The sequence below is a fragment of the Oncorhynchus keta genome, chromosome 36 (genome assembly GCF_023373465.1).
Source record: "Oncorhynchus keta strain PuntledgeMale-10-30-2019 chromosome 36, Oket_V2, whole genome shotgun sequence".
Taxonomy (NCBI): Eukaryota; Metazoa; Chordata; class Actinopteri; order Salmoniformes; family Salmonidae; genus Oncorhynchus; species Oncorhynchus keta.
Window position 1 is genome coordinate 3213351 of NC_068456.1, and position 25072 is coordinate 3238422.

General features: G+C 42.3%; 1 protein-coding gene across 3 annotated transcripts; it reads left to right on the top strand.

Moving 5' to 3' along the window:
- Window positions 1-23104, top strand: LOC118369465 (rho GTPase-activating protein 22). 3 transcript variants are annotated; one of them, XM_052498301.1, is made up of 11 exons: window positions 1-374; window positions 694-785; window positions 9753-9931; window positions 10352-10439; window positions 14229-14354; window positions 14523-14739; window positions 15124-15256; window positions 15484-15557; window positions 16430-16551; window positions 17817-19002; window positions 19151-23104. In XM_052498301.1, exons 2-11 carry the CDS (start codon window positions 743-745, stop codon window positions 19365-19367), a joined length of 2385 nt encoding a protein of 794 aa, XP_052354261.1. In that variant the 5' UTR covers window positions 1-374; window positions 694-742; the 3' UTR covers window positions 19368-23104. The 3 variants fall into 3 exon arrangements, with proteins under 3 accessions (XP_052354261.1, XP_052354263.1, XP_052354262.1); XM_052498303.1 differs by lacking the exon at window positions 1-374 and adding an exon at window positions 403-569; XM_052498302.1 differs by lacking the exons at window positions 1-374; window positions 694-785 and adding an exon at window positions 2099-2359.
- Window positions 23105-25072: the final 1968 nt, after the last annotated feature.

Consider the following 25072-nt stretch of genomic DNA (forward strand, 5'->3'; position numbering starts at 1 on the left):
TTGCCATCCCTGGCACAGACGAAAATGGGAATGTAAATGCTACGACTGTCTGTATGGACTGTCTATTAATACCCAGAGGAACCAACATGTGTTTAGCCAGAGGGCTGCACATTCACTTCTCCATGCTGACTACCCACTTCCTGAGACAGAGAGAGAGGAAGCACATGATTCTGACCCCACACTATGTGAAGACCTGTGTCTGCATTTCGTACCACTGTCTCCGAGCTGTGTGTTTCTTTCTGTGTGTGTGGATGCCTATGTGTATGTAGGTCTGTGTGTGTGTGTGTGTGTGTGTATGTGTGTCTCCTATCTCCACAGTGAGCTATTGAGGACTGAAAGGCGTCTCTCTCTCTCTGTCTGAGATGACGTGGCAGGTAATAGTCTCTTCTATTTAGTAGCATCACCAGTCCTGAGCATAGCCTTCTATAGCTCCAGACTATCACTGCTCTGTTATGCTGGTGTCAACTCTGGGTATAGAGCATTAGCGCTATCATTATCATCTGAATGCCTCTCACAATTATCAATTATATGACTGACCGACTGAGCATTCAGGCTGTTGAATACACCTTGTAAGTGGAGTGAGGGTCATGGTGTGAGATAGTTGTTGACTTTCTGTTGTAGTTTTTCTCAGACTCTCTCTCTCTCTCTCACTGTGTGTGTGTGTTGACTCTGAATGTTTGTGTGTCCGGTCAGCATTCCAGATAGTGGTACCGAGCAGTAGACAGATGGAGTAGTGTCTGTGATGAACCTTTCCAAGACCATGGACAGACAGAGACGAGACTCAGGTAATGACCAGCTCAATGTTCTAACAACACCTGAGCTATGTTCGAATACCCATACTAACATACTGTATACTACTGTATACTACATACTAATGAGTATATGTATGTTATTCCCCCTAGCAGAGCTGGATAGGCTGTTTTCATGTTATTTGGAGCTTTGGTGACTGTAACTGTGCTGCTGGCAACAATTTTGAATTACCCTATTTGCCGACGTTCACTGACACCGGCCATATTCAACGGATGTTGAGCGTTTGTAAATTCATCAGTTATTCTGCTCTCTGGCACACTCAGACACGAGTGCTCTGAAATCGGAGTAGAAGGCCAGAGCGAATTAACAATGACCATTGAGAACGCACAACAACTATACCACTTAGCTACGGTAAGAATGACATATAGTTAATATACTGGCAGTTCAATGTATTAGTAGCCAACTAACGTTAGGTTAGCTAGCTAACATACCAGTACGTACTGCTGTAATGATATGCTACGAGGATAACGTAGCTAACAAATTGTCAGCCAACCTAACTGATTTGAAAAAGTCATTACTTGATTTACATTGCTGAAAATGTTCTTAACATTTGTCATAACTACTTAAAGCAAAGAGATTGTATCCGCTCTGGTCGGCCTTCGGCTGCATATTTTCTGCCATTTTCTTGAAATCTGAAAATGTTGTGAAGCCACGCCCATTTTCTGAAGAATTGTATTATCGGCCCGAAAAGCACAGTGTCCAGAGCTGGTATTCTTCGTATTTTGCCGAATTTAGTACGACATCCTAGAACTCTTGGCATACTAACTCTATCCATACTATAACCAATACGCATACTACATACTCAATTTACATCACAAATAGTACGGTTAGTGCAGTTAGTATGAATATTCGAAATACAGCTCTAGAGTGTTTGGTGTCCACAGAATTTGCTGTTCTAAAATGATACGGACAGCATTTGTAGTCTTTTCTGGGTGCAGAAGGCTAGTGAATGGTTTACCTGAAAACAAGAGTAGAATAGTTTTACATACCTGGCTAGTAACCTGAAGTGGACTATGGCAAACGTATGTGTGTTTGTGCATGTGCTTGAGTGTGTGTGCACCCTTCTGTGTCTGTCTGAATAATGCAGCAGGAGTAATATTAGAACTGAGCATGTGCAGGAGAAGTCTACCCCTTGCAAAACCTCTAAATCGCTCTAAACATCGCTCTAAACATCTCTCTCTCTCTCTCTCTCTCTCTCTCTCTCTCTCTCTCTCTCTCTCTCTCATTGGGCAGGGCTGTAAGTACACTGGGCTAGTGAGACAGAGAGAGAGAAGGGGAGAGAGAAAGGGGAAGGGAGAGAGAGTGTAACTGGAAAGGAGAAAGAGAGGGAGAGTGGAAAGAGAGCCCGGAGGGTGCTTGCCCGGAAGGAGATTGAGTGGCAGTGAAGAAGAGAGATAGAGAAAGGGTGGTGCCTCAGGGAATAAAAAACAGGGTGAGGCAGCAGAGTGAGAGGAGAGAACAGTGTGCGTGTGACTGGAGGGGTCCAGACATGGGACTAGCGCTGCAATGACAACCATGCTTAGCCCTAAAAACAGACAGACACGCAGGGGTAAGGACAATCTTTCATCCTCTCCTCCCCTCTCTGCAGCATCTCGGCAGTATGCCGGTCTTGCTGTCTCACGCTCTCTGCGACTGTTATAGCAACTGTGTCTCCATAATGCATGCAGCACACTTTATCTCTTAGTGTTTTGGCTGTGTGATAGTTTACTTCTGTTTTTGGATGATATGATTATTGCATCTCCTTGCATGTGATAAAGCCACTATCTGATGAGCGCTGTTCTCTCTTTTCCAGTCTCTGCTAGACTCAATGAAGTTTATGGAATTGATAACAATTGATGAAGTATTCAGAACCCTTGACTTTTTCCACATTTTGTTACGTTAAAGCCTTACTCTAAAATTGATGAAAAAAAAATGGTCATCAATCTACACACAATACTCTATAATGACAAAGCAAAACAGGTTTTTAGCCACTCTTCAGTAAAAGGCACATCACAGCCCGCTTGGAGTTTCCTAAAGGGCACCTAAAGACTCTCAGACCAAGATAAGCAATATTCTCTGGTCTGATGAAGCCAAGGTTAAAATGATTTGGCCTGAATGCCAAGCATCACGTCTGGAGGAAACCTGGCACCATATCTACGGTGAAGCATGGTGGTGGCAGCATCATCCTGTGGGGATGTTTTTCAGTGGCATGGATTGGAAGACTAGTCAGGATTGAGGGAAAGATGAACAGAGCAAAGTTCATCTTTGGACCTCAGATTGGGGCGACGGTTCACCTTCCAACAGGACAACGACCCTAAGCACACAGCTAAGACCTAAGACAACGCAGGAGTGGCTTCGGGACAAGTCTCTGAATGTCCTTGAGTGGCCCAGCCAGAGCCTGGACTTGAACCCAAATGAACATATCTGGAGAGACCTGAAAATAGCTGTGCAGCAATGCTCCCCATAAAACCTGACAGAGCTTGAGAGCATCTGCAGAGAAGAATGGGAGAAATTCCTCATATACAGGTGTGCCGAGCTTGGTAGCGTCATACCCAAGAATACTTGATGCTGTAATCACTGCCAAATGTGCTTTGTCATTATTGGGTATTTGGTGTAGATTGATGAGGGGGTGAAACAATTTAATACATTTTATAATAAGGCTGTAACGTAACAAAATGTGGAAAAAGTCAAGGGGTCTGAATACCTTGCGAAGACACTGTTTCAAAACACACAATCTACCACAGCGACCATGTTATTTTTGTGAAGCGTATTTGATTTTGAGTTCAGACACAAAGTTTATTGTGAAAAACTTTTGTAAGATCAATACTTTCAGTTTATCCAAATTAGGCAAGTAAGTTAAGAACAAATTCAATGACATCCTAGGAACAGTGGGTTAACTGCCTGTTCAGAATGACAGATTTGTACCTTGTCAGGTCGGGGGCTTGAACTTGCAACCTTCCAGTTACTAGTCCAACGCTCTAACCACTAGGCTACCCTGCCACCCCAAGCTTGCAAAACAAAAGACCACCTGATTGTTACAAATGATCGTGATATCATATCGTTCTACCAGGTAAGCCTACTTTGCAGTTAACATTTAGAAAGTTTCATGGGAAAGCCTTTAGAAATGACTGTTTCAGCATAACTAACTGGCTACACAAAGTGGTAGACACAGGCATTCCCATGTGTTACCTCTCAGAAAGTCTCCTTTGCCAAGATAATCCACCCACCTGACAGGTGTGGCATATCAAGAAGCTGATTATACAGCATGATCATTACACAGGTGCACCTTGTGCTGGGGGACAATAAAAGGCCACTCTAAAATGTGCAGTTTTCAGGGTGCGTGCAATTGGCATGGTTACTGCAGAAATGTCGAACAGAGCTGTTGCCAGCGAATTGAATGTTCATGTCTCTACCATAAGCCGCCTCTAACGTTTTTTCAGAGAATTTGGCAGTCCATCCAACCGGCCTCACAACCGCATACCACGTGTAACCACGCCATCTCATGACCTCCACATCTCCACAGCTTCTTCACCTGCGGGATCATATGAGCGTGGGGAGGGAGGTGCTCAGGATTATTTCTGTCTGTAATGAAGCCCTTTTGTGGGGGAAAAGTAATTCTGATTGGCTGGGCCTGGCACCCCAGTGGGAGGACCTGTTTCTTAACCAGAAGGGGACTAGGGTTCCAATTTGGGAACACCCCCCACGTTCAGCTGGAAGGTGGCGCATGGAACGCAAAAATATTCCTAAAAATATTTAACCTCCACACATTAACAAGTCCAATGGCTCAAATGAAAGATAAACACATTGTTTATCTACCCAGCAAGTCAGATTTCTACAATGTTTTACGGCGAAAACATAGCACATATTTATGTCAAACCACCACCGAAGACACAGCTAATTTGCATAGCCAAGTTGAAAAAAATATGCAATCAACAAACGCAGGATTAAAAGAAAAATAATGCACTAACCTTTTGAAATCTTCATCAGATGACAGTAATATAACATTACACAGTACATTTATGTTTTTTTCAATAATATGCTATATATATCCATAAATCTCTGTTTACAATGATGCATCGTTCAAAAAATGCTACTCAAATGTCCTGAGAAATGACGATAGCTCCGGCAGATAACGTCAGCTAACAAGGAATACACATCATAAACATTGACTAAATATGCATGTTCTACATATATATAGTTAGATACACTTCTTCTGAATGCAATCGCTGTGTTACATTTATTTTTAACGTTACAGGTTTCGTTCACTAGGCTATACTATGAGTCGGCGCTCAAAAAGTAGCATTATGGCTCCTCTATCTTGGAGTCCACAGAAACCCAAATTTACCACATAAATATTCCCTTACCTTTGCTGTTCTTCCATCAGAAGACCTGGAAGGAATTATACTTACCAAAAACAGCGTTTAGTTTTGCAGTCTGTGTCTTTCGGTTCTCAAACACGACACATTTCGGTTGAAATGTAGCCAAAAGTCAAGTGGATGCGCACCAAAACGTTGAACTTACATATTATATGTCGACTAAACTTATCAAACTAAGTTCATAATCAAGCTTTAACATGTTATAAAGGTGTACAGCAATTTGCATATATTAGCAACTTTTGACAAAAAAAAATTATGTTTACTATGGGCACGCAATTACTCCAGCGGGGGCAGTAGACAGGCCTATCCCCAGTGGGTAGGCCCATGCCCAGTCATGGAATCCATATATTAGGGCCTAATTTATTTATTTAAATTGACTGATTTCAATTCTATGAACTGTAACTCAGTAAAATCTTTGAAATTGTTGCATGTTGCATTTATATTTTTGTTCAGTTTACAAATCACTGATGCATTCTTTAAAGGTCCAATGCAGCCATTTTTATCTCAATATCAAATAATTGCTATTTAACATTTAAGTACCTTACTGTGATTGCTTTCAATTACAATACTAAAAAAGAAACCAAAATAGCCTCTTAGCAAAGAGCAGTTTCTCAAGCAAGAATTTTGCTAGACTGTCTGGGAGGGGTCTGGCGAACCGGACACCCCTACAGCCTCCGCAAGGCGTGGGGCCCACGAGCTCTGGGGGCCAATGCTCCATTCATCATTGTCTATTTTGAAATATACATCATTTTAACAGTAACCCTCCAAAAAGTGTTTCATTAACCTTTTTTAAATTCCCATATGTACTAGGAAGCTAAGTGTTTGTTTCTTGGGCTTGAAGAATATGACTGATCAAAGTGCCTCAGACTTTGAAAAATAAATCATTGAACTGATTGAAAATAAGGGGATATTGTAGCCCTTGATTCTGACTCTCAGTTCCATTCCATTACACATACGAGTCATTGGACAAAGGCGTCTTCTGTATGGGGGAGTTTTATTAAGAGCTGCAATGCTCGGTCTAAACATTAACACGTATCGTTTGCAGTACGGTTTTGGAAACATATCAGCGTGAAATAATTTTTAAAAAGGTTCAATTGATACACACGGCCATATTTCCATGGTACATCGCTTGTTTGCGGAAAACAGAAGACAGAGTGGACTACCTGTGCTAATTAGCTATCTGTGTCTCCCAACACCTCTGTGTAAATAAAAGACTGACTCCAAAAATGTGTTGTCAGCTGCAACTGTGTTAAAACCAGTTAAAACAGTGTACAACAAGTGTGTATTTTACATTTGTGAAATTATTTTGACGTGATATGAAAGTAGAGTGATTTATGTTTCTAGAACCGAGAATTGAGAATCGATTGACGTTCAGATGGAGTATTTGGCTGTTTTGGCTTCCAGAGCCAATTCACCCTTTAAACAGAACATGTAATGAATGTCCTTGTGAAACTAGACAGAAAGGAGTGGTGCTTCAAATACAGCAGTTCTGGAACCTCTTTAATTCAGCCTCTTGCATTCTCTTTAATTGCCAGCCTCAACAGGTTGCGGGAAGAGATTAACTGTAGGCTATTGGAAGCTCTGGGCAAAGGGTGGCTACTTTGAAGAATCTAAAATCTAAAATATATTTAGATTTGTTTAACACTTTTTTTGGTTACTACATGATTCCATGTCTTATTTAGTCGTTTTTATGTCTTCACTATTATTCTACAATGTAGAAAATAGTGAAAAAAACAACAGAATATTATTTAGTTTATGTAAAGACAAGATTAAATCAAGAATAGTCTGATGGGTGACAATATTACCCTATCACTTTTACCCTTCCCTAGATCTGTGCCTCGACACAATCCTGTCTCTGAGCTCTATGGACAGTTCATTCAACCTCATGGCTTGGTTTTTGCTCTGACATGCACTATCAACTGTGGGACCTTATATAGACAGGTGTGTGCCTTTCCAAATCATGTCCAATCAATTGAATTTACCACAGGTGGACTTCAATCAAGTTGTAGAAACATCTCAAGAATGATCATTGTAAACAGGATGCACCTGAGCTCCATTTTGAGTCTCATAGCAAAGGGTCTGTATACTTGTCGCCAAACCCACTGGCTCCAGGTCATCTACAAGACCCTGCTAGGTAAAGTCCCCTCTTATCTCAGCTCGCTGGTCACCATAGCAGCACCCACCTGTAGCACGCGCTCCAGCAGGTATATCTCTTTGGTCACCCCCAAAACCAATTCCTCCTTTGGCCACCTCTCCTTCCAGTTCTCTTCTGCCAATGACTGGAACGAACTACAAAAATCTCTGAAACTGGAAACACTTATCTCCCTCACTAGCTTTAAGCACCAGCTGTCAGAGCAGCTCACAGATTCCTGCACCTGTACATAGCCCATCTATAATTTAGCCCAAACAACTACCTCTTCCCCTACTGTATTTATTTATTTATTTATTTATTTTGCTACTTTGCATCCCTTTATTTCTATCTCTACTTTGCACATTCTTCCACTGCAAATCTACCATTCCAGTGTTTTACTTGCTATATTGTATTTACTTTGCCACCATGGCCTTTTTTTGCCTTTACCTCCCTTATCTCACCTCACTTGCTCACATTGTATATAGACTTAGTTTTCTACTGTATTATTGACTGTATGTTTGTTTTACTCCATGTGTAACTAACTCTGTGTCGTTGTATGTGTCGAACTGCTTTGCTTTATCTTGGCCAGGTCGGAATTGTAAATGAGAACTTGTTCTCAACTGGCCTACCTGGTTAAATAAAGGCGAAATAAAATAATAAAATACTTAAGTAAATAAGGTATTTGCTAAAATTTCTAAAAGTATGTTTTCATTTTATCACTATGAGGTCTTGTGTGTAGATTCATGCGGATTTTGTATTTATGTCATCCATTTTAGAATAAGGCTGTAACTTAACAAAATGTGAAAAAATTCAAGGGGTCTGAATACTTTCTGAATGCCCTGTAGGTATGAAACACAGTTAAATCAAGTTTATGACTGCACTGGTCCTTTAATATCATGTACTTGTTGCCTTTGAATTGAATGAATCAGCACTCACTTTTTCAGAAACAACTGTACAGGCTATCATTACAACAGTTATTATCTAGGTGATTTTCTTTCCAGGTTGCATAGCAAAATATCTAGGAAACAAAATGGTCGCACTTTAGAGCCCTGGTTACGGATATGCATACATATGCATCTTACAGTGTACAATTCCACACTAGGGGGTTATAGCTTAATGAAATATTTGGTTGCTTGGCCCTCTCATCTCAGAAGGATATATTTCAATAGAAGACGGAGCTGATCATAGTGTACTGTACATACTACTATGTCGTATTTATTCCCGGTGATGAATTGTCGTTGTGGCTGTGTGACATGTCGGACTTACTACTGTTGTATATCACAGCTTACTACTACTGTAAGGGCTAAAAGTGTCCATCACGACAGCTGAGTGATAAACATAGTTTCTCTCACATGGTACTAATCACTGACGCAGTAGACGGCTCCAGGCCTACAGGCAGGCCTGTCCGCAGCGTGACATACCTCCATGCATGACTGGATGGACATGGCTGTGGAGGCAGCGAATCACAGGACTGAGACTAGGCACAGACTGTATGGTGTACCACCACTTAACTCTTGCACTTGTCGTTCATCCACTCGCATTTGAAGAAGGTTTTTACTTGAGAAGATGGTGATCAGTGGTTATTTTACCGACCAAATGTGTTGCGCAGTACACGTAATCCATTGCGATCATGACTCTGCAAAATGCAAGGGAGAGGTGGAGAGAGGGAGAGAGAGATCAGCCCTGAGCTGTCCTCAGCAGAAACAAGGGGTGCAATTAACAAAAAATATATAAATAATTGATTTTCTCTCTGTCTCCTCTCGCTCTCTCTCACATTAGACCAGTGTCTAATGTGTCATTTCTCTTTTAATCAGTCTGTTATGGTTGTTCTGAGCTGTTGGAGAGAGACACATAGGACCTCTACAGCATTCATATCTACTCGATTGGAGGGTTTTGTTTCAAACTTATTTCAACATACTTGATTCCTATAAATCATCTGCCCCATTGGCTGTATCAGGTGTGTTAGAGCAGGGCTAGAGCAAAAGCCTGGACATCCAGTAGCTCTCCAGGATGGTTTTCAATTACTGATAATAGACTGGTCCAGGTAGTAATGGATAAATCAGCATGTGCGGCTCAGCCTCTGAGATCCGCCTGCTCTCATATTATAGGGACCTCAGTGAATTAGGGGTTAGGGATGCTCTAGCTGTGTGTGCCTTTGTACACGCATAGGTTATGTGTGTGTTCATCTCTGTGGAGAAGGAACTAGGATCCAGGTGTGTTAGAGCAGGGCTCCAGCAGCTGAGGGTTGTCCATCCCTGATAATAGACTGGTCCAGTTGATAATGAATAAATCATTATGCACGGCTCAGACACTGGAATCAGACTGTTCTCATAGGGAACTCAGTGGAGAATGATTAGGGATGGTGTGTGTGCGTGTGTTGCATGCATTTGTATGTATATAGGTTATATGTGTTTGTGTTCATGTTTCTCTCCCCTCCCCCATCTATAACTCCCCAGCCCGCTCTAAAAGCATGGTGCTGGGCCGCTGCAGTTCTCCTCTAGGCCAGGAGATGACGCTGAAGGCCGGCTGGCTGAAGAGACAGAGGAGCATCATGAGGAACTGGCAGCTGCGGTGGTTCGTTCTCCACACTGAAGCACTGTACTTCTATAAGGACCAGGATGAGACTAAACCTCAGGTATACTACACTCTAGTTTAATGCACATATTCAGGACACTTTCAAGCCACTCAAAATATATCAAGACTAAAGGAGACGATGGAGCCTATAATGTTTCGTAACATTTCTGTAATGTTTTTCGTGCTCAGCACGTCTTCCTTCCCTGTGCTCTAAGTGATTTCAAACAGAGAGTTAAGTAATGTTTCTGTTTGATTATAGCAAACCACACAATGCTCTACCTTTTAATACTGTATTCTCGCCTTTCTTTGTCTCTCTGTTTCTGTCTCTCTCTGTTGCTCTCTCTCTGTCTCTCTCTGTCTCTCTGTCTCTCTGTTGCTCTCTCTCTGTCTCTGTCTCTCTCTCTCTCTCTCTCTGTCTCTCTCTCTCTCTCTCTATTTCTCTCTCTCTCACACTCTCTCTTTCTCTCTCACACTCTCTCAGGGATGCATCATTCTCCAGGGCAGTCAGGTCAGTGAGCTGTCGGCCAATCAGGATGAAGCTGGTCGCCACCTGTTTGAGATTGGTCCAGGTAAGAAACCATGGAGACAACTAAGCACTCCCTCTGATGATGCACTTCCTGGTTCAAATCAAATTGTATTCATCACATGCTTGGTAAACAGCAGGAGTAAATTAACAGTGAAATGTTTACTTACAGGCCCTTCCCAACAATGCAGAGAGAAAGAAAATAGAGAAACGGTAGAAAAGTAAAACACATAATATAAGCAACAATAAATACGTGAGAAATGACAACTTGGCTATATACACAGGCTATCAGTACCGAGTCGATGTGCAGGAGTATGAGGTAATCGTGGTAGATACAGTATGTACTTAAAACTAGGAATAAAGTGACAGAAAATAGACAGTAGCAGCAGCGTATGTGATGAGTCAAAAAAGTGAGTGCAAAACGGGTCAAAGCAGACAGGTCTTGGTAGCTACAGATGAAGTCGTAAGTTTACAGACACCTCAGCCAAATACATTCCTGACATGTAATCCTAGTAACAATTCCCTGTCTCAGTTAGGATCACCACTTTATTTTAAGAATGTGAAAAGTCAGGATAATAGCAGCGAGTGATTTATTTCAGCTTGTATTTCTTTCATCACATTCCCAGTGGGTCAGAAGTTTACATACACTCAATTAGTATTTGGTAGCATTGCCTTTACATTGTTTAACTTGGCTCAAACGCGTCGGGTAGCCTTCCACAAGCTTCCCACAATAAGTTGGGTGAATTTTGGCCCATTCCTGCTGACAGAGCTGGTGTAACTGAGTCAGGTTTGTAGGCCTCCTTGCTCGCACACATTTTTTCAGTTCTGCCCACACATTTTCTATGGGATTGAGGTCAGGGCTTTGTGATGGCCACTCCAATACCTTGACATTGTTGTCCTTAAGCCATTTTGCCACAACTTTGGAAGTATGCTTGGGGTCATTGTCCATTTGGAAGACCCATTTGCGACCAAGCTTTAACTTCCTGACTGATGTCTTGAGATGTTGCTTCAATATATCCACATCATTTCCCTCACTCATGATGCCATCTATAATGTGAAGTGCACCAGTCCCTCCTGCAGCAAAGCACCCCCACAACATGATGCTGCCACCCCAGTGCTTCACGGTTGGGATGGTGTTCTTCGGCTTGCAAGCCTCCCTCCTTTTTCCTCCAAACATAACGATGGTCATTATGGCCAAACAGTTCTATTTTTGGTTCATCAGACCAGTGGACATTTCTCCAAAAAGTACAATCTTTGTCCCCATGTGCAGTTGCAAACCGTAGTGTGGCTTTTTAATGTTTTTTTTATGGTGGTTTTGGAGCAGTGGCTTCTTCCTTGCTGAGTGGCCTTTCAGGTTATGGCGATATAGGACTCGTTTTACTGTGGATATAAAAACTTTTGTACCTTTTTCCTCCAGCATCTTCACAGGGTTCTTTACTGTTGTTCTGGGATTGATTTGCACTTTTGGCACCAAAGTACGTTCATCTCTAGGAGAGAGAACGCGTCTCCTTCCTGAGCGGTATGATGGCTGTGTGGTCCCATGCAGTTTATACTTGCGTACTACTCTTTGTACAGATGGACGTGGAAAAACTATAGAGCTTACATTTTTACCGTTGGCCATTGTCCCTAATGCTACTTCACCACTAACCCGTTTTTCAGGGGAAACGGAACATTGGTTGAAAATACTGTACCCCTGAAAACCGGATGTTAGTGTTTTCTGGCGACTCATAGGCTACTTCATTACTTTGCCTTTCACCGTCAAAATCCGAATCGAGAGCAGTCAAGCTGTGATCGGCCCAGAAACCTGATGAATTGCGTTTCAGTAGAATGCTACAGACTCTGTTCATTACCTCGAATTTAAGTGAACGATTGCAGTTGCGATATTGTTTGGTGTGAGATTGTGAAATCCATGTGGGGATGCAATGTATTTGTGAGAACACCGTAACTTCTGAGTCTTGACGTTTAGCAAGTATCTGCAAAACAAAACTAAAATCTCTGTTCTAGAATTCATATTTTGCGTGTTGCAATAATGTCCAGATCACTCAAAGTGACACTTGCAAGTGCAACTCAACTTTAATTTGCGTGACCCCTGCTGCATGCCCGCTCGTGGGACCCGTCCTCTGCTCGCTCGACCACATTCTGTGCTCTCGACTGGCCTTTATGCTTGTGGAACCCATCCTCTGCGCTCTCGACTCAATGTTTACTTGCTCAATTATGTCTGATCTTGCTCGACAGCTCCATCTCGCACGTGCTCGACTCCAGAGATCCATTTGACACCATACATATAGACAGACAGGACTGACCATGCCCTGTAGTATCTAGGGGCTCCCGAGTGGCGCAGCGGTCTAAGGCACTGCATCTCAGTGCTCGAGGCTTCGCTGCAAACCCTGGTTCGATTCCGGGCTGTATCACAACAGGCCATGATTGGGAGTTGCATAGGGCGGCGCACAATTGTCTCAGTGTAGTCCGGGTTAGGGAAGGCAGGGGTAGGCCATCATTGCAAATAAGAATTTGTTCTTAACTGACTTGCCTAGTTAAATAAAAAAATATATAATAATAATAATAATAGATTGATATTAGGAGCAGAACATCTTCTATTTGAGTAATTTAGCAGATGCTCTTATCCAGAGCGACTTACAGTTAGTGCATTCATCTTAAGATAGCTAGGTGGGACAACCCCATATCACAGTATAGAAAGTAGAGAGCTAGTGCTGGTTGTTTTTTTTTTTTGTGTGGTTTTTTTTTTTTGGGGGGTCGTGGTGAAGAGGAGGTTGGGTGGCAGAACAGAATGCTCGGGTTGGGGTGTAGGGCTTGACCATAGCCTGATGGTAGGGAGGGACAGTTCCTCTTGCTGTTCCGTAGGTATCCACCATGGTCTTGTAGTGGATGCAAGCTGCGATTGTGGAGAGGTCTTTAAGTGGCAGGCCTTCCCCGGGAGGAAGATCAGCTCCATCTTGCGGAGGTTGAGCTTGAGGTGGTGGGCCGACATCCAAGTTGAGATATCTGCCAGGCATGCAGAGATGCATGTCACCACCTGGGTGTCAGAAGGGGGGAAGGAGAAAAGTAGTTGAGCGTCATCCGCATAGCAATGATTGGAGACACCATGTGAGGATATAACGGAGCCGAGTGACTTGATGTATAGAGAGAAGAGGCCTAACACCGAGCCCTGGGGGACACCAGTAGAGAGAGTACATGGTGCAGACACAGATCCTCTCCACGTCACCTGGTAGGCGCGGCCTGCCAGGTAGGATGCAATCCAAGAGTGTACAGAGCCTGAGACATCCAGCCCTGAGAGGGTGGAGGGGAGGATCAGATGGTTCACAGTGTCACTGGCATAGTTGCACCACCAACATCTAGTGGTCTACTCAGAAAAATACAAAGATTGGCACCACTGTTAAAGGCTCTTTGTATGGCACATAAGCACAGCATGATGCATTGCATGATGACACTGACAATACCAATGACAACATACTATGTAGATGGCATCCGTGCTCATGAAGACATCATCAGTGCACTCTGCATATAGTTACCAATGACAATGTACTAAGCATACAGATTCAATTGATCAATTTCCACCTGCCATACTTGATGCTAGTGATTCATGCATTGTTTTTAAATCCCCTCAGAGACTGAAGAGTAAGTGTTGAAATGTACAGTTTTGGCGTCATATCGGTTGCTCACGGCTCTGTGTGTGTGTGTGTGTGTGTGTGTGTGTGTGTGTGTGTGTGTGTGTGTGTGTGTGTGTGTGTGTGTGTGTGTGTGTGTGTGTGTGTGTGTGTGTGTGTGTGTGTGTGTGTGTGTGTGTGTGTGTGTGTGTGCGTGTGTGTGTTTGCAGGAGGCAGTGGAGAGAGGGATCGTTCAGGTCTGAGCGAGTCTTTCCTGTTGATGGCTAAGTCTCAGAGTGACATGGAGGAATGGGTCAGAGCCATACGAAGAGCTATATGGGCCCCGCTAGGAGGAGGTAACACACACACGCACACACAAACACACACATGCTCATACACATACTCAAACACACACAGACACACACACACACACACACACACACACAAACATGTAAAGTCCTGTAAGAGCAAGTTGATTGTGTGTGTGTGTGTGTGTTCTTGGAATTTGGGTGTCATTGCTCTAGGTATTTTTGGGCAGCATTTAGAGGAGACAATGCAGTGTGAGAGTGGGTGTGGCAGCAGCAGCAAGCCTCTGGTGCCTCTGCTGGTGCAGCAGTGTGTGTGTTTTATACACCAGCACGGCCTAACGGAGGAGGGGCTGTTCAGAATGCCTGGACAGACCAATCACGTACGAGAGCTGCAGGACGCCTTTAACTGCGGGGAGAAACCACTGTTTGGCAGGTAGAAGTCCTTTCCCTTTACATCAACCTTTCCTTCACAGGTAACACAGCATAACACAACGTAAAACACAACATATTGGGGGGCTCCCGAGCGGCGCAGCGGTCTAAGGCACTGCATCTCAGTGCTCGAGGCGTCACTACAGACCCTGGTTCGATTCCAGGCTGTATCACAACCGGCCATGATTGGGGGTCCCAAAGAGCTGCGCACAATTGGCCCAGCGTCGTCCTGGTTAGGGTTTGGCCGTGGTAGGCAGTCATTGTAAATAAGAATTTGTCCTTAACTGACTTGCCTAGTTAAATAAAGGTTAAAAACAAATTTAAATACACAACACAGACAGGTAGATGAGCTCTATTGTAAATCAGTCATAATTCTTATGTTTAACAGTAACACTGATGTCCACACGGTGGCGTCCCTGCTGAAGCTGTACCTCAGAGAGCTGCCAGAGCCTGTGGTGCCTTTCAACAAATACACAGAGTTCCTCTCCACTGCTCAGCTCCTGGCCAAGGACCAGGAGGAGGTGTGTGTGTGTGTGTGTGTGTGTGTGTGTGTGTGTGTGTGTGTGTGTGTGTGTGTGTGTGTGTGTGTGTGTGTGTGTGTGTGTGTGTGTGTGTGTGTGTGTGTGTGTGTGTGTGTGTGTGTGTGTGTGTGTGTGTGTGTGTGACACACATGTGCCCCTTTTCAAAGTAGTAATGCTCTCATTCAAATCCTAATGAATAATGATATTGGGGCTTTGTCTTTTTGAAGGGGATCCTTGAACTGGGCAGGCAGTTGAAGAGTCTTCCTCAGGTCAACTACAACCTCCTCAGATACATCTGCAGGTAAAAATATGCTCTACCAAATGGTTGAGTTGCCAATTAAAGGAATGCTATTAAGTCAAAGCTAGTGATAATGGCCAATAAAGACATATTTTTATGGGATTTTTTTGTCTGTGCAAATATAATAATATAATACATTATTTACTGTCTGCCTGTTATCTTCAATATGTTTCATAATATCATTCCGTACATGTCATTAAACTGTAAATGCATACATTTACATGCATTTGAATTTTCCGATTTTGACACACAAATGTAGCATATTTTATTAACATTTCATATCCTTATATAACTAAGCTTATCTTCCATTATAAGTCAATTAAGCAGACATAATGTAAATGAATGTTGTTGTTTTTTATTATTTAAAAAGTATACGCAAATTCCAATACAGTTTACTCTAATTGGGCAGCTCAACCTGCTGGTTGAGATGTTTGCCCTGTGTTACCTATCAAAGTTTAAGTAATGTAAACACAAATGATTCATTTATGGCCTATATGTAGTGAGGCTAAATACACACATTTCGCAGAACAATCATTTAGCGGATGATTTCTTCTTGGTGTGCCAGTTAAAGGGTTAACACTTGAAATAGATGTTTAATGGCATCAACAGGCAGCTGAGGCAGCAGAATGAGGCAGATCGCACAGACTGTGGCAACAGCATGACTCACCACCACTTCTCATACTGTATCTGTCTCAGTTTGAATCCAACTGAACATGCGGGAGAGTTGAGATTTTCAGACAATCTTGGAGGAAATAAAAATGTTGCTTCGGGGGGCTATTTATATGTCTCCTCTGTTTTATTCTCACCAGCCTTTACATGTGCGTGCATATATGCGTGTGTGCTTGCATGTGTGCATGTGTGTGTGTGCACTATAGATTCCTAGATGAGGTCCAGTCCCACTCAAGTCAGAACAAGATGAGTGTTCAGAACCTGGCCACTGTGTTCGGGCCCAACATCTTCCGACCCAAGATGGAAGACCCACAGATCATGATGGAGGGTAGATACCAGCACATTTTTCTCTGTGATGACACGTGCTATGAGCAAACTAACCGCAACATTTTACATAGAGGGGATTTGCTCAAGATGAAACTTTTATTTTTACAATATCAGTGAGAAGGTATGCATTTACATTACATTTACATTACATTTAAGTCATTTAGCAGACGCTCTTATCCAGAGCGACTTACAAATTGGTGCATTCACCTTATGACATCCAGTGGAATGTATGCAATTGTTTAAAGAGTTTAAAGCCAATATATGTCATGTATTTCTCACCTAAACAGCAGCCCTGCTACTTTTTTGCTATAATCTGTGGGATTAGGCTGGAGAAAGCATTTTCATTGTTTGGTGTTAGGTTCTGAACAAACTGAGTAAAAACTCAAACGGACAACTAGGAAAAGCTGAAACCAAGTTTATTCACCCACTGCGTCAAACAGCTACAAAGACATGTTTACACAAGCACATATATTTATACCCTCCTACTAGGAATGTTCAACTCCTTGCACATCTCGACAGCCAATAAGTACTTTGTTGCTAGTCAGGAACTTAACTGGTTCCTCTCAATGGTGTAGTCATGGCCCTGCCTCATGCTAGAATCTTCGTGGGCATGGAAATATATGCATGTGGGACCTTCTCACTTCATCTGACCTGACCTCGGGCCGAATTCCTTGCTCCTCCCTAATCCACGGCTGTCCTAATTGATCAGTGACTGAAAACCTTTGCCTCCCTCCTTAGGAGCCATGAGATTGAACAATATTATGTTTTGACGTAATGTAAACTTTCTGCACTCCCCCCTCCTCACTCAATAACTTTCCATACACCTAGTTCTTATCCCCCCTCCTCACTCAATAACTTTCCATACACCTAGTTCTTATCCCCCCTCCTCACTCAATAACTTTCCATACACCTAGTTCTTATCCCCCCTCCTCACTCAATAACTTTCCATACACCTAGTTCTTATCCCCCCTCCTCACTCAATAACTTTCCATACACCTAGTTCTTATCACCCCTCCTCACTCAATAACTTTCCATACACCTAGTTCTTATCCCCCCTCCTCACTCAATAACTTTCCATACACCTAGTTCTTATCCCCCCTCCATTGACCCCAACATGTACAGTACATTCCTTATACATGTAAAGTAATCATTAAGTTCTAGTATGGAAACATGATCAAATATATATTTCAAGCTAGAATCCCAAACTGGAAAAGGGGTACATACAAATCCTCTAACTAACGATTAGCTTTTTATTGCATCCTGCAGGTAGTTCCCAGGTGCAGCACCTGATGACTGTACTGATCAGTGAACACTCTCGTCTGTACCAGGGGCAGGCAGAGACTCCCAGGGAGGACCAATCTGCCCCTTCTCCAACTCCCTATCCCCGGGTCCCCCCGATTCAGCGCTGCAGGGTGGAATGGCTCTCACAGGAGGACATCCTGCCCCCCCACCCCGCCAAGGACTATACATCCCTGGAACAGACCCCTAACACCCCAAGTCAGGAACCACTTCAACCCCTCCTGACCTCCGCAGTGTCCTCTCTTGACACTGACCGCCCTGGATCAACCCCCAAGGAAAGAACAGAGGGAGATTCTGAGGGAATGAATGGTGGAAGAACAGAAGAAAAGATGGAGAGAAAGAGTGAAGGAAAGAGCGAAATAAAACTCTCGGGTGGTAGTGGCGCCGACCTCGGCCCCAGTAAACAGTCCAAAAGCCAGTCTTCATGGAGGTCCTCTTTGAAGGGTAGGTCCGGGTCAGGGGGGGTAAGGGGGAAGTTGGGGGGGTCAGCAGTTGATGTGTCGACAGTCACCGGAGGCCACTGGCTGATGAATGGCCTGACGTCCTTCCGGAGTCACCGACGGACCGCTTCGACTGGCGAACGACTCAAAGAGTCCTCGCTTTGCCTGAAAGAGACACATATAGATTCTCTGCTAGACTCATATACTGAGTCCTCTTTGTCACTAAAAGTCTCCCAAAGAAGCATGCTGAAAGACTCATCTCCTTTACATATAGACTCCTCCTGTTCTACTATAGTCTCCTCCTGTCCAAATATAAAGCCCTCCCAATCTGTCAGAAACTCCCCCCATTCCAACAGGCTCTCGACCTATGATAACGTTAATGTCACTCCCTGCAGTCTGAGCTTGTCCATTGGCAGCCCCTCCCCCTGGACCTCTTGTGAGATCCCATTGGCTGAATCTACAGGAAGTGAGCACGGGACACTGATTTCAGGTTTAGGGTCAGGGCAGTCTGTGGCAGGACCCTCGATACCTGAGGACAGTAGCTCTCCTCTAGAGCTGTGTGTGAGCAGCGCTGACTGGAATGAGGGTGACCCTGGGGATGACATCACAGGTCAGAGGTCAGGGGGGGTCAATGAGGGTCTATTCAGCCTGGTGAAGGAGTTGAAGGAGGAGCTGAGGAGACAGAGGATCAGCTATGAGACACGCATACACAAGTAAGAACTAGCTTGTGTTCTTGTTGATATGGCAATGTTATGTTGTGGTGTTTGTGTATATGTGAGTGTGTGCACATACATGCATGCGTGCACATCCACGCGTGTGTGTCTGTTGTACTCTCAAACCTCTCTCGCTTGATGTTCTCAGGTTAGAGGATTCGTGTTCAGGTCTTCGTCTCCAGTCTGGTCGTTTAGAAGAGGATCTAGGCCAGGAGAAGAAGAGGTTATTCATGTTGGAGATCCAACTGGGGAACTCGGAACGCGCAAGGCAAGATGCTGAGACTCAGAATGTTCTCCTGCAGAAAGAGATGGAAGAGTTATTTGCTACACTGGGGAACCTGACCACTGGCACAGATACCAGCTAGACCTGAGCAGACAGCATTAGCCCACCGAGCAAAAGCCTACAAACTGGGCACAAACTGAATGACTCACTGTCGTATCAACATAATATGTCAACGTATAGCGACATGGAATTTATGTGGAAAATGCATTCAATTTGAAAAAAGTAATGAACGTAAAATGTTGTTTTGAGGGTGATATTTCAAACACGGGATTATGTCATCCTGGTAACCAAATTTCAAAATAGACAAACCTTGTATCAAATATGTTGAACTTGTACCTTTAAGAAAACATCAGATCTTCAACCTTATATCCACGATAAAAAATAACTATAGGCTGGGCAGCACCTCCTACTGGATAATGTGTCTATAGCTACCTTTTGGTCTCCCATCCAGGGTTTTAACTAAGCCTAGCCCTGCGGAACTATGATATTTGTCACTGACTATCACCAATATTCTATCGCGAGAATGATTGTTAAGAGATCTCCACTTATTCCACAAACTGGAATTAAAGCCAGACTAAATCAGTGGCACAGATGGAACTATCCAAGCAGAAGACACATCTCCTTCAAATGTTGATATTTGGTTGTGTTGACAACCAAACACAATTCAATGTCACTTTTGAAGTACTATAAATAGCCTATAAACTTGTCGACAAATTGTATGTTGGATTCACTTCTCTAACTCAACCAAAAATAAAAGTTAAAGAATAGGATTAAGCCAGTGGCTCAGATGCAACTATCCAAGAAGTCGATACATCTCCTAACACAATTCAATATGGGCCCGATTCAGACGTAGGAAAGGTGTATATTTCCTACGCACGCCTTTCCTACACACTTCTCAGTAGTTCCGATTCAGACTTACCTTATGCAGGTGCGTAAAGGGCTTTGAAGGTGTGGTTCCATTGCACACTCAGAATAAATGTAATTCGACTGCTGAAAACGCTCCCACTTGCTAGCTAATAGATGTTCTTGTGGAGTTTTCATTGAATAGGGTTTTCAGTACATTACCCCTTTAAATTAGGTATACCTTTAATTTGAATTTTCTCAACAGACGCACTAGAATATACAGTGCCTTCGGAAAGTATTGAGCGCTTGACTTTTTCCACATTTTGTTACGTTACAGCCTTGTTCTAAAATTGATTAAATCGTTTTTCCCCCTCATCAGTCTACACACAATATCCCATAATGACAATGCAAAAAAAAATGTTTTTGTGCAAATTTACATAAGTATTCAGACCCTTTACTCAGTACTTTGTTGAAGCACCTTTTGCAGCGATTACAGCATAAATTATTCTTGGGTATGACGCTACAAACTTGGCACACCTGTATTTGGGGAGATTCTCCCATTCTTCTCTGCAGATCCTCTCAAGCCCTGTCAGGTTGGATGGGGAGAGTCACTGCACAGCTATTTTCAGGCCTCTCCAGAGATCGGGTTCAAGTCCGGGCTCTGGCTGGGCCACTCAGGGACATTCAGAGACTTGTCCCGAAGACCCTCCTGTATTCTCTTGAATATGTGCTTTGGCTCCGATGTCCTGAGCTCTCTGGAGCAGGTTTTCATCAAGGATCTCTCTGTACTTTGCTCTGTTCATCTTTGCCTCGATCCTGACTAGTCTCCGAGACACTGCCGCTGAAAAATATCCCCACAGCATGATGCTGCCACCCCCATGCTTCACCGTAGGCCAGGTTTCCTCCAGATGTGATGCTTGGCATTCAGGCCAAAGAGTTCAATCTTGGTTTCATCAGACCAGATAATCTTGTTTATCTTGGTCTGGCCGTCTTTAGGTGCTTTTTGGCAAACTCCAAGCGGGCTGTCATGTGCCTTTTAATGAGGAGTGGCTACCATCTGGCCACTCTACCATAAAGGCCTGATTGGTGGAGTGCTGTAGAGATGGTTGTCCTTATGGAAGATTCTCCCATCTCTACAGAAAAACTCTAGAGCTCTTGTCAGAGTGAACATCGCGTTCTTGGTCAGCTCCTTGACCAAGGCCCTTCTCCCCTGATTTCTCAGTTTGGCCGTGCGGCCAGCTCTAGGAAGAGTCTTGGTGGTTCCAAACTTCTTCCATTTAAGGATGATGGAGGCCATTGTGTTCTTGGGTACCTTCAATGCTGCAGACATTTTTTTGTACCCTTCCCCAGATTTGTGCCTCGACACAATCCTGTCTCTGAGCTCTACAGACAATTCCTTCAACCTCATGGCTTGGTTTTTGCTCTGACATGCACTGTCAACTGTGGGACTGTATATAGACAGGTGTGTGCCTTTCCAAATCATGTCCAATCAGTTGAATTTACCACAGATGGACTCCAATCAAGTTGTAGAAACATCTCAAGGATGATCAATGGAAACAGGATGCACCTGAGCTCAATTTTGAGTCTCATAGCAAAGGGTCTGATTACTTATGTAAATAAGATATTACTGCTTTTTATATTTTATAAATGTGCAAAAAAAAATTTTTTTTAACTGTTTTCGCTTTGTCATTATGGGTTATTGTGTGTAGATTGCTGAGGATTCTTTTTTTTTGCATTTAGAATAAGGCTGAAACTTAACACAATGTGGAAAAAGTCAAGAGGTCTGAATACTTTGCGAAGGCACTGTAAGTAGAGAACAGTTCAGAAAATTAGGGATCATTTAATGAGTCATGTAAATACACACATATGTCTCATTTTCAGCATCTATTGGTATATTTAAAATGCTCTGCCCTTGTATTATTTAGGGTTAGGGGGAAAAAACTGGTTTGTAAGAGCCTTTACGCGCAAAATAATGGTGAATAAAACAATAGAACATTTTCCCACGTGAAAACCTCTCACATGTAAACATTTTAATTGGTAGATTCATGTAAAAACTTTTACATGTGATTGTTTTTCACGTGAACGTGCAATTCCCACGTGAAAGTGAGAATTTAATGTGAAATATTTGAAACTGCAAATTCAAATTTTTTTTTTTACATGTGATTGTTTGCAATTTGCAATTCCACGTGTGAAAGTGAATCTACTTTGCATTCTCATGTCAGAAAACTCCACATTTACTCCAATGTTTGTAAACAAAGTAAATGTAAACAAACCATATATAACCTAAAAACATGCTTTAAACTATAATATTGAAATCATAGATGGTCAGTTCTTGCAGCCATAGCGTCTATGGATTTGAGAGCAGTTGTATTTCTCCAGCCCCAGGCCTTACATTTTTTTTGCGAAACTGTGGTAGGGATCACACTTATTTCATGTTTAAATTAAGGATTGCCGCTTTAAACATATTTAATAGAGTAGTAGTGTCACTCACTATATGGTGCAATCCTCTAGTGAGTGAGTTACTTTTGCGCCATTAGTATCAAGCAAAACTGAAGTCGAGAAGAAAATTGTTATTGTTGCAAACAAAAATAATGATATTGAAAGCAAAACAAAAAATATTGCAAGGAAAACATTTTTAATGCGAGAGCAATAAATTGTAAATGGATGCAAAAAAGTGTTTTCAGTTAAACATTTTTTGATAACGCAAATAAATAAAACATCTCCCTCTTTCCTGCAATTGTCCCTATATTTGATTGTTAACCTGGCCTTTTTTCCTGTTGCACGTTTTAGCACACGTATTCTAGCAACATTAGCACCCTGTATTGCACTTCTGGTTTGCTGCTGAAGCTACGTAGGGTTGGTCCTGTTCGATCCCTGGAAGTGGTGTCCGAAAACCAAGTCAGACTCATGAACATTTCACATGTAAAACAAATAAATAAAATATACATGTGATTTGTTCACGTGTCTCAAAACCAAGCTTTTTTCACATGCTTTTTTTCATGTTTTGTTTTAAGGGTTGAAAGGTGACAAAAGTGTACAATGGGGGTTAAACAGTAGTCCTATAAATATACCCTAATAATCCTCACTAATCATGGAACTGTGATAACGTTCTTGAAAACACCAGGTGAAAGGTTTTTTTGCACCATAAAAGAAACACTGTAGAAATCATCCACACAACTGGACAGTGTTTGTGTTTTGCAAACCTATCTTTTGTGATGTCCTTACAATGTTCTCACCAGCCATATAGAAAACTCCCTGAGCCACAGACAGACTGCATTACTGCAACGCACAGCCCCCACAAACACCTTGAAAACGACTCGTTCCCATAGGCTTGTACTATCTATGAAAGCCTCAGCAGTTAGCATGTTTACATTTGGTTCGTTTTATCAGTTTTATTTAGATGGAAAACGTGCGCTAAATGCTGTAGCTCTATAACTAGATAACGTTAGCATAGAGGTAGCAATCTAGCTCTTTCACTCTTTCACTTTCCCAGTTCACTTCCATAAAAAAAGGTGCAAAAACAGCGAATAACGTTCTGTTTCCGTGCGCTTAACTCGGGTCGGAATTCCCCCCTATTACTTTAGTAATAAAGTTAAGTCTATTTTGTAAACTAATGTAAAATTCAACCTTAAAATGTGACCCACCTTCTCTTTTCTGTCTTAGGTTCTAAAATTTGAAGTTGTGTTTTTTATTTATTTTTACATTGGATAAAAGTACAGACTCTGAGATTTAAAATGGCAACTGTCGTTGGACGAAACATGGGTAAGTAATGATGCTTTAAAGGTGATACATTTATAATCCCATTTAGAAGAAAAAATGATTAACACACTTGCTCTCCATGAATCCTTGGGTAACATATATTTAGAAATGAATACTTTCACCTAAATGCACTCTCTGAACATTATCACATTAATAAACATAAAATCGCTTATTGTTGTATAATAAAGAACCTTTCACATTGAACAGCTACAGCGCTGATCTTTGTTTACACACATTTCGCATCGCTCACAACCTCCAAAACCTGCGACCATCCCATCTCTTCATTTTCGAACACGTGACTGTGGCCACGTCAGTGCGGTAGTGCTTAAAAAAATCGAAGGAAAGATTTCAAACATAAAATACTTGATTAACTAGGCAGTAGCCTACAATAACAGTACCAGTCAAAAGTTTGGACACACCTACTCATTCCAGTGTATTTCTTTATTTGTACTATTTTGTACATTGTAGAATAATAGTGAAACATCAAAACTATGAAATAACACATATAGAATAATTTAGTAGCCAAAAAAGTGTTAAACAGATTTCTATTTATATTTGAGATTCTTCTAAGTAGGCACCCTTTGCCTTGATGACAGCTTTGCACACGCTTGGTATTCTCTCAACCAGCTTCATGAGGTAGTCACCTGGAATGCATTTCAATTAACAGGTGTGCCTTGTTAAAAGTTAATTTGTGGAATTTCTTTCCTTCTTATTGCGTTTGAGCCAATCAGTTGTGTTGTGACAAAGTAGGGGTGGTATACAGAAGATTTGGTCAAATTGATGCATTATTTGGTAAAAGACCAAGTCCATATTATGGCAAGAACAGCTCAAATAAGCAAAGAGAAACTACAGTCCATCATTACTATAAGACATGAAGGTCAGTCAATCCGGAACATTTCAAGAGCCTTGAAAGTTTCTTCAAGTGCAGTCACAAAAACGATCAAGCACTATGATGAAACTGGCTCTCATGAGGACCGCCACAGGAAAGGAAGACCCAGGGTTACCTCTGCTTCAGAGGATATCTTAATTACAGTTACCAGCCTCAGAAATTGCAGCCCAAATAAACGCTTCAAAGTGAATCAGGCTTTCATAGTCGAATTGCTGCAAAGTAACGACTACTAAAGGACACCAATAAGAAGAAGAGACTTGCTTGGGCCAAGAAACACAAGCACTGGACATTAGACT